A 15,029-nucleotide genomic window follows, 5' to 3' on the forward strand; every position below is an offset into this window, starting at 1 on the left:
TCCTCTACTCCTGCCTCCCTGGCTGCCAGCAGCTCACGAGGAAGAGCTTGGCGTGAAGCAGCCCTGCCTCATGGTGTCACACTTCCACCTGCTAGGACCTGGGCTAAGGACACCGGTCTGTGGGGTCTCAGGACGTGTCTGCACTTATTCAGTGCACAACCTACACAACTGCACAGGGCAGCCCTGCCTTTTCCCGCTTCTCGACGCATATGAGGTTGGCGGGGTGCGCCCGTGCCTGCTCTGCTCTGACAAGGCCGCACCCTGGCAAGGTAGAAGTGCGCACATCACTGCGGCAAGCTTTCTGTTCCATCGAATTGGCCCCACGGTGGATGTGTTTGCCCGAGACGGCTGTATCCCATGGGGTGGAGGGAGCGCCATGGAGCTGAGCAGAGCCGAGTCCAGCTGTATGGGTCCCGTCCCCGCTCCATCCCACCCCCGCCTGAACCACTGCGCCAGCCGGTCTGCGTCTCATAGCGGGAGGCTTGGCACAGATTCAGCTGCACCTCAAAAGCTGGAGGCCTGTCCTGCCATGAAAATTCCAAGCCCCCACCCACCTCTCGGAGGTGGGGAGGTCCCACCTGCAGAGACCCGGATGTGGGGGGAGGACAGGATGGGTTGTCTTCCCTCCCTCATGCTACCTGATGGTGACGTCAGCCTGGAGCCCGAACAGCTTCTGCTCCATGGCCTTCTGGAAGGACATCAGCGTGTGCTCGGGGGCCAGCTGGGGAGGCAGATGGGGTGTGCGTGAGGGGAGGAGCCGGGATTCAGGAGAATGTACCCCTCCCCAGAGTAGCTGTCTCTCGGCATGTGCCTGACGCACAGGTACCCTCACCAGACAGCAGCTATGTCCCCTATTGCTGGCCTGTGCTGTGTGGACTGTGTGGTCACAACAAAGGACAGATAACAATGGAGACTTCCATAGCCCTCTGTTGTGCTCTAGTGGGACCCTTACACTGACCAGCAGGTGGTCGCTTGGCCAGAAAGAGGGGGCGTTAGTGGTTTAGACTCAGGAAAAGGTGTGTGTCGGGTTGTATCCTTTCCAAAGTAACAAAAAGTCCTCCCAACTGCACCAACAAGCGCCATCGTGAAACGGAGAGAGGAGACTTGTGCCGGTGAGGACTGCATTTCACTTGCATCCTGTGGAGACGGAGGTCAAGAACTCCAACCCCCAGCCTGCTGCAACATGCCGCTTCAACAACACGAGCAGGGTTCGTGGTTTAGGACCTTGAAAGGGTTACAAGCCACTTGGAGGACCAAGGCGCAGCTCACCCAGACCATGGTTCTCTCAAGCACCTCCTAGGCATGCGAATGCTGGGCAGGGCCCAGAGAAGACTTCCTGCCCTAGAGTGACGCTGCTGGTGACACACACTAAAGCCTACGGGCTGCCCAAAGATCAGACACGCCAGTCCTGGAAGAAGTGAGGCCAGAGTGCTCCTTAGAACTGGGAATGGCCCATGATGCTCACCTTCCCGACACGATCGCTGAAGTCTAATGGGTGCATAAGCAAATGTGAAGAACGCTGATGGTGCCCGGCTATCAAAATATATAGCATCTGGGGTCTTAAAGGCTTGAAGGTAAACAAGCAGCCATCTAGCTCAGAAGCAACAAAGCCCACATGGAAGAAGCACACCAGCCTGTGTGATCACAAGGTGCCGAAGGGATCAGGTATCAGGCATCAAAGAACAAAAAGTCAAATCATTGTGAATGAGGGGGAGTGCAGAGTGGGGACCCAAAACCCATCTGTAGGCAACTGGACATCCCCTTACAGAAGGGTCTCAGGGAGGAGAAGAGCCAGTCAGGGTGCAGTGTAGCAACGATTAAACATACAACTTTCCTCTAGTTCTTTTTTTCCCCCTCTAGTTCTTAAATGCTTCCTCTCCCCAACTATTATGATCCCAATTCTACCTTACAAATCGGGCTAGATCAGAGGATGTTCACTGGTACAAATAGGAACTGGAAACACAGGTAATCCAGGACAGATGTACCCTTCAGGACCAGTGGAGAGAGTGGAGATACTGGGAGGGTGGAGGGAGGGTGGGGTAGAATGGGGGAACCGATTACAAGGATCTACATATAACCTCCTCCCTGGGGGAGAGACAACAGAAAAGTGGGTGGAGGGAGACGTCAGACAGTATAATAATAATAATAACTTATAAATTATCAAGGGTTCATGAGGGAGGGGGAACAATGAGGAGCTGATATCAAGGGCTCAAGTAGAAAGCAAATGCTTTGAGAATGATGATGGTAACAAATGTACAAATGTGCTTGACACAATGGATGGATGTATGGATTGTGATAAGAGTTGTATGAGCCCCCAATAAAATGATTTTTAAAAAGTAAAGAAAAAACGATTTTGAAATAAATGCATTTCCTAATTTTAAAAAAAGTGGGACTGGCGAGACGCAGTCTCCTGTGCTTTAGATGCACTACCAGGAGGGACCAGCTCCTGCAGGAGGACATCGTGCCTGGTAAAGGGGAGGGAGGGGCAGCGAAAAAGGGGGTGGCCTTTCATGAGACGGATTGGCATGGTGGCTGCAACAACGGGCTCAGGCACAGGGACCCTCGTGAGGATGGCGGGGCTGGGCGGTGTTTCCTTCTGTTGTGCAGAGAAGGCTGAGTCAGAAGCCACCTAACTGTGACGTGGTCACAGTGTTGTCATCATCACTGTGTTCTGGGCTCAGAGCTGGAAGCTGGAGGTGGGCTGTCCTCGGTGCTCCATGACAGGCCTGAGTGCTAAGCTCCTGGAGGGAAGGGAGAAGGTAGGGAGGAGGGTGCCAGATTTTGAACAGGGCGGTCAGTTTCCTCATCTCTGCGATCATAGTCAGGGATCTGAAGTCCACAGCACACTGCCTGGGTCTCTGGTGGGGCATTGGGCCAAACGTTGGGCTAGTGACCACAAGGGCCGTGGTTCAAACCCACCAGCCACATTGCAGGCGAAAGATGAGGCTGTGCATTCCCATACAACCCTAGGGAATTCTGCCCTGTTCTGTAGGGTCGCCAGGCGTGGGAATTGAGGCGTGGGAATTGAGGCATGCCGATTTCCGACTGTGTGTTGTGCGCTGCACTAGCCTCTGAGAATACAGCAGTCAGTGGAACCATTGATCCAGAGTGGGTTCTGCCATTAACTAGCATCATGTAGACGCCTGGGCATGTCTCTGTCTCTTATGGGTCCAGTCTCCTCCGTTTCCCCTTCGGGGTGTGGACACTCAGTTCCCCAAGGGCACTTTCAGTTGGGGGAGTTGAGCTTCTGAGTCTCCATCACTAGGTCTGAAGGACCATGTCATACTCTGAGTAGCCACTAGGGGTCAGACCTAAACTGAGGATTGGGCTAGAGCTGGGGGAGAGGCCAGAGGGAGCCATTCAGCTATTGAGGGAAGAGACAGGGTGGACATCAGAGCCTCTACCCATCCGCCCCACCCCCCAGGACACACTCATTCCCGCCTTCTCTCCCTTTGGCCCGTGGGGTCTACGCTTTCTAAAAGGAAGCATGTTCTTCCCTTCTGAGGGGTGGGGGTAGGGAGGGCTTCAGCGCTCACTGTGGGTGCAAGCAGTCCTACCTTCCAGCAACAGTGGGACAGTCCCCTCACTGCCCAGAGCCTCTGCTCTTGAGCTACAAAGGGGGGGGGGGCTGTTATCAACTTCACAGTGAGACAAGACATCAGAGATGGTGAGCCTGGCATCCAAGGAGGTCTCCGGCCCCCAAGCAGCGTGTGGTACGTGAGTTCCACAGTCCAGTGAGTGGCGTGGTAGGGGGAGGGGGGGTGGCCCAGAGGCACATGGGAGAGATATGGACTCAGTAGACTCCCACCCACCCATGCCTCTTCTGAATGTCCTGTGGCAAGACCTCCCCAGTGCAGAAGGTGGACTGTGGGTAGCCAGGAGAGAGGCGGGCAGGGCCTCGGCCTCCCGGGGGCTGTTACCCTGGGCAGGGCAGGGACACGCCTCCAGGAGGCTCTGAAGGGCTCCTAAGAAGCATGAAGGGGCCTGGAGTAAATGCACAATCCTTACTTCCCACCTGCCCCAGTCTGAGGGTACATGCGCGGGCGTGTTGGCGGTGGTCATAAACATGGGTGGGCAGGACAATACCCTGGTTAAGAATCCCAGCCTTGCAGCTGGCTTGACCAAATACTCCAGAGTGTACACACACATTCCAGAGTGCACACACATACATACACATGAATTGAGCTGGTTGGAACAAATATCCCAGTACACTGGGGCTGCCCTTGGGTTTCCACACAGACACGGGGGCCCAGAGTCAGAACCAGCCCCCTCGGGCTCTCTCATCTGAGGACACTAGGGCAGACCAACGGAGGAGACGTGCCAGGTACGGGCACCGCCCCTCAGATGCCCACGCTGATGTGGCCACGAGGTGCCCGTCGTGGGCTCTTGGACAGGGCAGACGCTCCTTCCACAGACACACAGTGCAAGGGCAAAGGGCAGTCTCACTGACCAAAACAGACGGGAGGCACGCCAACCGCACACACAGTCTGGGCCCCGATTTTTAACCACTTGACTGTAAAAAAGTATTTTCAAGTTGATTTAAAAAAAACAAAAACTGAATGGGGATTTAGTTTAGATCATACAGCTTACTGCTGTCTTCTAGCTTTACTGGGTGTGGGAACAGAGGTGGACATGCACAGACACACCTATTTTGAGTTCCTCGTGCCTTGGGGGCACGTCTAGAGGTATGCGTGGGTAAGATGATAGGCCGCCGGGGCCGGGGATTTTCTTTAAAGTACTAACTAAGTCGGGTTTTCTAAAAGGGATAGAGGAAACAGGAATGGCAAATATTGACAAACGTTGAGCAGGCATGGGTTCATGACCCTGTTCGCCACGCTATGACCCCCTGCACTATTCTTCCTACATCTGGGTCTGTTCGTAATGTTCCTAACAAAGTGATCACCCAAGCAGGACCACCCCCCTCCTCCTGTTCCCCACCCCCCCCACCCCCCCACATTCCCTCGTGCCCCCTTGGCTGCAAAGCAGGGTGGGGAAGGGCCGAGGAGCCGGGACCCCACACTCCTGAAAGGAGACTCCCTACTCACTCCGGGCCCTGTTCCCCACCCCCACCCAGAGAGCCAGCTCCCCCCTTGTCCTCACAACAGCCAGGGTTGTGGCAGTGTGAGCTCCCAGCAGCACACAGGGGCCCCCAACCCAGATCCTTCTGGCTCTGAGGCCCTGGCCTCCCCAGCTCCCTGTCTCTGGGAGGTACTGGGACCAGACAGGGTTTGGCGGGAGGGGACCATGGTCCAGTTCAAGCCCATGGGTCCCACATTCTGCAGGTAATGGTTCCCGTGGCACCCACCACATGAGGAGTGAAGTGACTCTCCACCTGCCGGACTCCCTCTCTCCCTCTACAACAGCCACCCTGGGGGGCCCCTCTTATGGGAGGGGAAAAGCAATGGCATTTCCAGTCTCAGTGGGACCACCGCTGGGAAAACTCCCTCTCAATCCCTGGCTTGCTCTGTCCCACTCTCAGACCTGTGCGTGCGCCCTGGCGGCAGCAGGTGGCACTGCCCTGTTTAAGAACCCCTGTTCCTGGCCTTCCAGGGCGAGGAGACCCTGGTTCGGAACAGACACCGGCCTGTGCACATGTGCACGAGCTCCTTCGTGCGCATTCACCTCCGGCACTGCGCGCGCACACCTCTGACCTTCACAACGGCCCATGGGGAGCCTTAGACAGGAACTGTCTCCCCTCCACACCCCAGCACGCACCTGTTTCAGCCCCACTACCCATCTCCCTCGGCCCCGCCCATGGCAGCTCTGTTCCTCTCCCCCTCCCTCCTGTGCAGCGTGGAAGACCCCGAAGGTGGCACTCACCATAGGAGCCCCTCGGTGGCCAATGAGGGCAGGCCTGGGTCCCAGGTCCTTTTTCTCCATGATGCAGGGGGAGGAGATGGAAAGGGGGGCCAGGTAGAGGGCCAGCACCACAGCGAAGAAGGTGCAGAGAATGGCCGTCTGGGAGGCTGCAGAGGGTGGGCAGGAGCGCCCCAGTGAGCCCAGGGCCTCTGCGGTATGGGCTGATGGGACCACCTCCCTCCACCCCGCAGTGCCCAGGGGCTCTGTGGCGACCCCAAACTCTTGCTGGGGAGGTGAGCTGACCTGGCACGCGCGTGCGCGCGCGCACACACACACACACACAGGCGACTGCCAAGCAGACAAGGCTGTGGCTTTCCCTAAATTCCCTTCTCGCCCCCCAACACACACAAACACATACTCATGCAAACAGATACACACAAAGACGCATAGACACACACCACCCACACCCACACAGACACACACCCACATATGTACACACATACACACACACATACAGACCCAGACTCTAAGCCACATAGACACACAGACACACCCCCAAATAGAAACACATACAACTTTGCATCCAGGGAGGGCCCCACCTCAAGCCCAGGTAAAGTTCTCGGGACTTGGAGAGCCAGGTTCTGCCCGCTATACTCACAGGTCCGTTCTGCGCAGGCAAACTGTCCCGCCACGACCCAGGAGAGGGCTGTGATGGCGGCCAGGGCTCCCAAGTGCAGGAACGGGGCTGTGCCCTGTGGGAGGAGGGGAGTAAGAGGGGCCTGCACACGGCATCAAGGGCCTGTCTATTGCACTCCATCCCCAATGGAGGGACCGAGCCCTAGCACCTTCCCTGCCTCTAACTCGCTGTGTGGCCAGGCCCGTCCCTGCCCGTCTCTGGGCTGTGGTCGAGAAGCCCTCTCACTCACCTGCAGGGAGATCAGCAGCACTTCCCACTCATCCTCCCAGAGCTGGGCTACGGCCGACATGGCCACCACCGTGGCCACCAGGGTGACCACCAGTCCGATCTGGAAGGGAGAGTTACCAGAGCGTCAGAGCAGGCTCCCCAGGGTGTCTGGGAGAGGGAGAGCCGCAGAGACAGACAGACTGGCTGGGACAGAGACAAGCATGCCAGATAGACAGATGAGGCCATGGGTGCGAGAGAGACAGAGCTCGGGGGGCTAAAGGAAGCCAGCGGGAGCGGAGCGAGGCACAGGCGGAGGACACAGGCAGCAGGGGAAGAGGTCAGGAGGGTGGGCACAGAGGAAGCAGCGGGCTGAGCAGGGTGCAGCACCTGAGAGTCCCCCTGAGAGTATGGGATGGGGGCCCTCAGAGAACGAGGGCCCCTGAGACCCCACCAATTCCATCCATAGTCTTGACTTGCCCCAACCCCCCTTCAGGCCCCAGCACCCTCAACAGAGGAACAGATGGGGTAGTAGAACTCTACTGGGGACCTGAGCTCAGGGGGGACTGGCCGGGCTGCAGGCTGAGGGACTGGGTCCCCTGTAGGAATGTGACATCCCGCCATGCCTCTGGCACTAGCTTGGCTTCAGATTGGGAGGCAGACTAGTGTGGGCACAGGTTAACCAGGGGCCTAATATGTCCTGCCCACCCCCTTGCAGAGAGCAAGGAACATGAGAGAGGATGAGGTAGATGTCAGGGATCTCTGGGGACAGAGGGGATCTGAAATGCCCCCAAATTAGGTCATGCAGGCATCCAGCTCTTCTGGTCTCACCTGTCACACCTCACCTTCCCTCCCTACACAACCGACTGCCCACTCAATGCACAGGTCTCACCTTGACTGCTAGAGGACAGTTGGGGTCACCCCACGGACCCCCAGGACCTCTCGGATCCAACTGACGACCACCCAGCTTCCCAAGAGATCTGTTCCTCCCACTCAGGCTGGCTCTGCCCGGCACCCTGACCTCCTGGAATTGCTGTCTGGCTGCAGTGCTGCTTTGCCCTGAGACCACGGCATTCTGCAAATGGGGGTTCCTGACAGGGGCTGGCTTGACCCCGCCCCCTCCCGCTTTCCTATGGGGGTCCCTGTGCGTCCAGGCCTGTGTGAGGCACCCACAGTATCCTCCCCTTTATTCCCAACAGCACAGCTGAGGTCTCGACTCTGCTTCTCTCTCTCTCTCTCTCACACACACACACACACACACACACACACACACACACACTCACAAATGGCAACTAGGCTCAGAGAGGCGATGAAGGCTTGCTTAGTCACACTGCTCCTCCCCCATTCTACTTTACTGCTAAAATGTATTGTATGCTTTCTTCTGCTGAGAACATACACAGCCCAACTTCCCCCAACGCAAGAGTTTCTACTAGAAGCCGGCGGCATTGGCATCACCTTCAAGTTGTGCACCTGCTTGGTCTCCTTTTCCAAATGGCTCCTCCCCCGTGAGAAGCACACTGCCCCCCATGTCTGCTGCTGGACTTCCATGTGCTGCTGTCATTACGGTCCCACACAGAGATCTGACGCGACACTTGACCCCCAAAGAGCACACGGCTCAGGGCAGACTGACCGCTAGTTACGCACGAGCAGAGCCCAAGGATGGTGTGGTTCTAAGAAGACTGGAAAGGATGTTGGGGTGTGGGGCTTAAGGTTAAAAGGTGATGTCAGGGCCGTTTCAGGGGTTCATTCCACCCCAGTGGCTTCACAGGCTCTAGGTTTTATGAGAATTTGGAATTCTGTTCTGCATTTCTCTCCCTACTGACCAGGATTCTTCTCATCTTCAGATCACCTGCTCAGTAGGTAACCCAGCTTGGAAGGGGCAGGTCTGGGCTCAAATGCCATCTTGCCTGTCTCAGAAGTTGGGCTCTTGCTGGCTGGCTGGAGGCTGGGGACTCATTGAGGGAATGTGCTTTAACAGTCCCTGAGGCCCCCAACTTCTAGGACCCTGCAAAGCACTGGGCCTTCCTCTCCCCCAGGCTCTGCCCCCTCGGCCATGGGTGGGGGGGATGCTGGGCACAGCAGGCATCTCTGAGGGTCCTTCCTGAGGGCTTCTTATTACAGTGTCTAAGTGCTAGTGGAAATACTCGCAATACAACCAACTCCCCCCAATCCTAATGCAACTTAGCATCTATGATCTCTGGGCTGGACAGCTGGTGTAGTGGTTCCCATCAGACTGCAGCATGGTTGCTGTGCTCAATGTCTGCGGGATCCTGCCCCACCACACACACACCACATATATACACTACACACCACACACATACACACACCACATACACAACACGTGCACACACACGCTCATACACACCACATATATACACTACACACCACACACATACACACATAGATCACACACACCACATATACACATACTACACACGCACCACGCACACCACACATGCACACTCATGCACACACACCACATACACACACCACACATGCACATACTCATACACTTACCACATGTATATACACACCACATACACCACACATGCACAGGCTCATAAACACACCACACACACAGTGCCATAAAGGCCCAGCCCCAGCACCGACTTCCAGCAGTGATGTGGAGCCTGGCCCGTGAATGTCCAGAGCAGCTGTTTCTGTAAGACACAAAGGCTGGAAACTACCCGATATTAATAGTGACTGGGTAAACACAAGTTGTCATTTCCTTGCAAACGAAACACTACTCAAAAGCCAGATTGAACTACTGACAAAGCCAGCAGCCACAAAGGAAAAGTACTTTCTGATCACACGCCTGTGGCCAGCAGCTCGCGGACCCGACTTTACCGGGGCCGGAGGGAGCGCGAGGGACGGTCAGTGTGGAGGAAGCACTGGGTTTCTGTGTCAGGCGGCCTTGGGTCTTGGTGGCGGTCGCACCGCGTGGCCAATGGCATGGATGCCACTCGTTCCATACGAGGAAGCCCCTGGTGGCTACACACTGGGCTGCGAACCGCAGGGCCGGTGGCTCAAACTGACCAGCTGTCCCAGGGAGAGAGAGGCGCCCACAGGGGCAGCTCCCTGGGCTCGATCGGCTTGATAGCCAGGGATGTGGTTTCGGGTTGGTGGTTGGGTCTCTGGGAGCAAGCTGTGGCTGTCTGTCTCCATCAAGGTGTACGGCTTTGAACCCCCTGCGCGAAGGCAGGGCTAGTCTGTCCTCAGGGTGGGTCTGAGTCAGAATCTGCTCAACAGCCCCGGGCTGTGTGGCAGTCCTTTGTTCTGCAGGTAAGCACACCTCCTTATGTGCTTAAAAGAGCTCTGAGCAGCAAAACAGAGCAAAACACGTCTCTGGAGGGAGGGACTTTCATGGTGTGACGCCTTCTGCTTTGGGGATTTTGAGTCACGTGGAGCATTGGCCAGCACGTGGAGACGTGAGAACCACATGTGCTGCTGGAGACTGTCCAGGGGGCAGCCGCCGAGTAAACGGACTGTGGGGACAGCCTGCCCCGGGCAGTGCTGCGTCCTGTGGCACACAGGGTCGCCGGGAGTCAGCAGCATACAGTCCTCACCACGTGACACAAAAAGTGACCACAGGGAAGCAGGACCTCCAACAGGTCAGCTCTCTGTGCCTCCACCGACACACAGGAATTCAGGTCCCGGCATGGCGCCACCCGGACCTGGAAGCCACTATGCTGAGTGGAAGAGGCAGATGCGCAATGCTGAATGTTGCATGAATCCGTGTAAGCGAAATATACACCTCTTCCAGGCCAGTGCACAGAGACGGAGAGTTGATCAGAGGCCACCAGGGGCTGGGGAAGGGGCCAGGGCAGCTGCTGCTCAGTGGGATGGGAAACAGGCTAGAAATGAGCAGCGGCCGCCCCTTCACCCCACGGAGACCCCGGCACGCCTGGGAACCCCGCAAATGGAAAAGCCTTCAAACGGACAACTTTTTATGTTAGATACATTCATCACGGTCACATTCAAAATAACAGACAAAAATAAGGAAAGATCCCTTAGGGAGGCCCCCGGCTCCAAGTGGAGAAGGAGAGGACCCTTGATGAGATGACTGACTCAGAGGCGGCCACGGCCGCTGGACACACAATTAATTGTGAGGATGGCGCAGGACTGGTGGGGCTTCCTCCTGTCCTACGCAGGGGCCCTAGGAACGGGGCTGACCCCTAACCACAACAGGCTCCTACAACCACGTGATGGGGTCTGGAGCCAGGCAGTAGGATCTCCAGCCTCTGCCGGAGGCCTCGGAGCCTGGGCGCCTCCTTCCCTGCAGGTGCAGCAGGCCGGGCGTGGGTTGGCTCTGTCCGGGAGGAGCTTTATGGGCTGGCATCACCAGGAGGGGTGGAGAGGAGAGGAAGTCAGCCTGGTGCCTGGGGTGCTGACCTAGCGTGGATGAAAGGCTCCGATCCTGCCCCAGCAGGAGACGGCCTAGCACTGATCTGCCTTCTGCCTGGCCAGTCCTGCAGCCCCGGGCTCTCTGCTGGGATCAAGCAGGTGGGTGCCGACCTGCTGAGAGCCAGGCCCGGCCCCCAGGGAAGGGGCCCACTGCACACGCCAGCCCCGCCTGGGGAGCCAGCTGGGTCTTCCTTTCATGTGTCAGCACTGCAGCTGGAGGAGAAGGTGCTTCACAGACACCGGCCCCGGGGGCCCTCCGGACAGGGAGAGGAGACGGGAAGGCAGGCCGGGGCCGGGGGGCCTCCTCACCCCCGAGACACCAGCTACCATCTGTGTGTCCTTGGCCCTGCCAGCCGGGGCTCTGTCTCGGAGCGCCAACTCCTGTCAGCAGCTGGTCTGGATGCCGGTAGCACCTCTCCACATGGCACAGTCCTGGACGTGCCCCCATGTGGGGCTATTCTGCCCCCACCTTGCAGGCTAACGGCTATTTCTGGGTGCTTCCGCCCCTTTCCAACCAGCGAGCAGGTGAAGCCAGGCCCCATGAGAAATGAGCCTGCCTGTCCTGTACAGCTCGGCCGGTGGACTTTGAGCGGCTTTTGTACACGCTCTGTGCCCACTGGGCCCCTGAGGGTGGACATCAGGAACACCACACAGACGGCAAGGGGAGAGTGGGAGTCCAGCTGGGGGATACACAAAAGTGGGGTGTTGGGGACACAGGGGGTGGGCAGAGTCAAGCTGGGGAGGAGGGTGGGGCTGGGGGCCGCAGCTCAGATGCTCAGAATGTGGCTGGGGGAGGGGGAGGCTGAACAACCGGCATGGGAGTGTGATGGGTGACATGTGATGGGAGGGTGGGAAAGGGAGGACAGGGACATGGGGTTCGTCCTAAAGAGGGGCTGAAAAGCATTGTGAAGACATGCTGGGGGCTAAATGTCCCAGGTGGCAGAAGCTAGAGGGACTGTCCCCCAGCTGGGCAGGAGGTGATGGTGTCCACATGCTGCTGGTCACTTGGGAGTGCAGTGCGTGAGTCAGAAAGTGCTCTGAGTGCGGGAGGGTCAGGGTTTAAAAAGCTTCCTGGCAGCAGAGACCAGAGCTGAGGTCCGGGGCAGAGGCAGCTGGTGGCATGGCTCAGAACTCAGCTCTGCCACTTACTAACTGGGAGGCTTGGGCCAGCTGCTTAACCTCTTTGTACCTCAGTTTCTCCAACTGCCAAAGGGGATCCAGGGGACGGTGTCCTCCCCCAGGGGGATGTGAGTTATTGCAGGCCCAGAAGGGAGAACCGTGTCTGGCCCACAGTGCAGGCTCAAGGTCAGCAGGGACAAGGACTCTCACCAAGATGCCAGGCCTGGTGATGTGGCCTTGGATGAATTGGGGGGGGCACCCATCCAACCACCACCCCTGCCTGCTCCCAGCCCTTACCTTGTGTAGCCAGTGCAGGTTCATCTGCTGCCCCACGGAGATGTGGCACAGTGCCAGGATCTGAGGAAGGGGCCCCAGGGAGACAGTCAGGCTCCACATGGGGCCAGGGGGCTCCCACCACTGCTTGGGATGCTGCCGATACCCACAGCCCTGGCATGGAGTCAGCAAGTGCTCCCTATGGGCAATGGGGACGCCCAGCCCGGCCCAGGGCGGGCCTCCTCCCTGTCCCTATCCTCTGGGATTTCCCCCCAAGGGGTCCTGCTGCACCTGCACTGCCCACTGTCACCCACCCGAAGTTAGGGGAATGCCAGGCCTCCGATTATGAACCAGACTCAAACCTCGCCCCCGCGGAGGCGGAATCTAGCCTGGGACTCACCCGAGTCTGAATGAACAGAGTAAGGGGTGCGGGCAGCTAACCCATAGCTTCCTGGCAGCGGCCCAAGAGCTGGACTGCTCTCACCAGGTCAGGAGAGACCATTCCAAGCAGTGGTCGCCAAGGGATACTGGGCAAAGCAGGATGACCTGGCTCACTGACGCCCCCAGCCCGGGCACTACAGCTGCCCTAGAGGCCCTGGGAAAAGCCATGCCCTGCTACAGACCAGGGCATGCCCCTCCCCCAGCTGAGCACAGGCCAGGTGACCCTGCCCTCCGGGCCCCTTGCAACAGCCGCACGTACCACGAGGCCAGAGATGTAGGTGATGGCGGCGGCCGTGGTCACGAGGATGGGCACGGACCAGTCGCTCCAGTAGCCCATGCGGTTGTAGAGGTACCTGCAAGGAGGGGAAGGGGCAGGGTCTGAGGGACCCACTGGTCAGGAGGGCTGGGAGCACTCACATGGCCAAGGGCCACACACCAGGTGCCGTCCTCAACCACGTCTCTGTGGAATGAATGCTCTTTCTGTTCCATCTCTGGCAGCTTTGCTTAAGTATCTGCTTATGGTGTCCAGCAGAGCAAGTGGGTGAGGGGCCCGCAGTGGACTCACCCCCCTCACCCCTCCAACTGTAAGGTCTCCTAGAGGCCACAGGCATCTTGGGGAAAAGATGGTGACCAGGGTCTTAGAAGCGAGGCTGCAGTGGCTGGGGTACTTGAGGGCAGCACACAATGAAGGACTCTCTGTCCACCTCCTCAGGCTAGGGCTCCCCGATGTCGGTAAAGCCCCCCGGGAAAAGATATTGCTGGTGGTCACGTGGCACCCCGATGAATTGAGGTGTCACACTCTACGTCACTCCCGGCCCTTGATGTCTGCCAATGACTCACGGCTGCTAATTAGCATGTAGGAGCACATTTCTGCACCTACATGCACGCCCCTTCCTCCGTGTGGCCCATCTCCTTAGGGCAGATTCGCACCCACAGAGTTTAGGGTGAAAGGGGACAAGCTCTTTAAAGCTCCAGATACTACCCCGTGGGCTTTCTGGGAGACAGCCGCACATCTTTCCTGTGCATCTGGGGAGACGGAGGCTCAGAGAAGGCGGCACCTTGCTCCAGGTCAAGGTCATGTGAGAAACCCTCCGCACTGTCAGCCCTGCAGCCATCTCAGGCCCTGGTGGGGGTGGAGGGGAGACCTGGAGGACCCAATGGGGCACCTGCCCTCTCCACAATCTTCCCAGGACCCTCACCTCAGATCCCAGGGCGAAACCCCTGTCTGGAGGAGCACCGAGTGCACTAGCTTACGACTGGGGAACGGGGCCCAGCAAGGGAGGCTCTGCTCCGGTGACTGCTGAAGGGCACGCGGCCCACAGCCTCCAAGTGTGACCACTTTTGGAAGGAAGCCCACCTTGCAAGGCGATGGCTCACCCAGTCCAGCCCGGCCTGACCACCTGGGTCTTGCTCTATGAGGCTCTCATAAAATGGACGTCCCTATTCTCAGAGCCCCTCGTGACCATGCAGGTCGGGTCAGGGTCCTCAGCCTCAGCACAGACTCCCAAAAGCTGAGGTGACACAGAGCTGCAGCCCCTCCCCGCCACAACCAGATTGTCTTTTGAAAGTCCCAGGTCAGACTTTCCCTCAGCAGCCTCCCCAGCTCTGCTTCAGCCTCTGGTGACAAGGAGTCACTCTCGGGGGCCAATGAGGCACACGGGAGAGCGGGGCCCAGTTCTCTCTGGGCCTTGGCTTCTTTGGCCTGCTTCCAATATGTGCACTGACTGGTGCAACCATAGGGGGGCCTGCCTGGCAATCAGCCTCCGCGTCCTCCCTGTGTGTGCATGGCAGGTGCTTTTGCACTGATTGGTTGTGTGGCAGCGGCAGGTGAGTCCTGCCTCTCCCACAGCCTCAGTTTCCCCATCTGTATGTGAGGGGCCTAGACTGGACCTCCCAAGCAGCCAGGTCTCCAGCTCAGCACATGCACTAGATGGGCTGGCAGGGGACACAGCCTGCGCCACCACTCAGCCTGCACTCTGGACAAATCGAGAATGAATAGCTGATTGATGGCCTTTAAGGCAGGGCAGAGGCCACCTCTCTGCCCCTCAACTGGGGTCCCGGGTCATCTTGCTGGACTCGGTGCTCATGAAAG

The 15,029-nt window shown here is 58.1% G+C and overlaps 1 protein-coding gene across 1 annotated transcript in view; it reads right to left on the bottom strand.

Annotated features, from left to right (window-relative positions):
- Positions 1–15,029, bottom strand: part of GDPD5 (glycerophosphodiester phosphodiesterase domain containing 5) — a 95,592-nt gene that overhangs the window by 9,336 nt on the left and 71,227 nt on the right. The window contains exons 5-10 of the mRNA XM_075546286.1: positions 13,197–13,290; positions 12,521–12,580; positions 6,726–6,824; positions 6,458–6,551; positions 5,821–5,966; positions 639–721 (exon numbers count right to left, since the gene is read on the bottom strand). Of these exons, the coding sequence (XP_075402401.1) occupies positions 639–721; positions 5,821–5,966; positions 6,458–6,551; positions 6,726–6,824; positions 12,521–12,580; positions 13,197–13,290 (576 nt within the window). The remainder of the gene's footprint in view (positions 1–638; positions 722–5,820; positions 5,967–6,457; positions 6,552–6,725; positions 6,825–12,520; positions 12,581–13,196; positions 13,291–15,029) is intronic.

This window comes from Tenrec ecaudatus, chromosome 4 (assembly GCF_050624435.1).
Source record: "Tenrec ecaudatus isolate mTenEca1 chromosome 4, mTenEca1.hap1, whole genome shotgun sequence".
Lineage (NCBI taxonomy): Eukaryota > Metazoa > Chordata > Mammalia > Afrosoricida > Tenrecidae > Tenrec > Tenrec ecaudatus.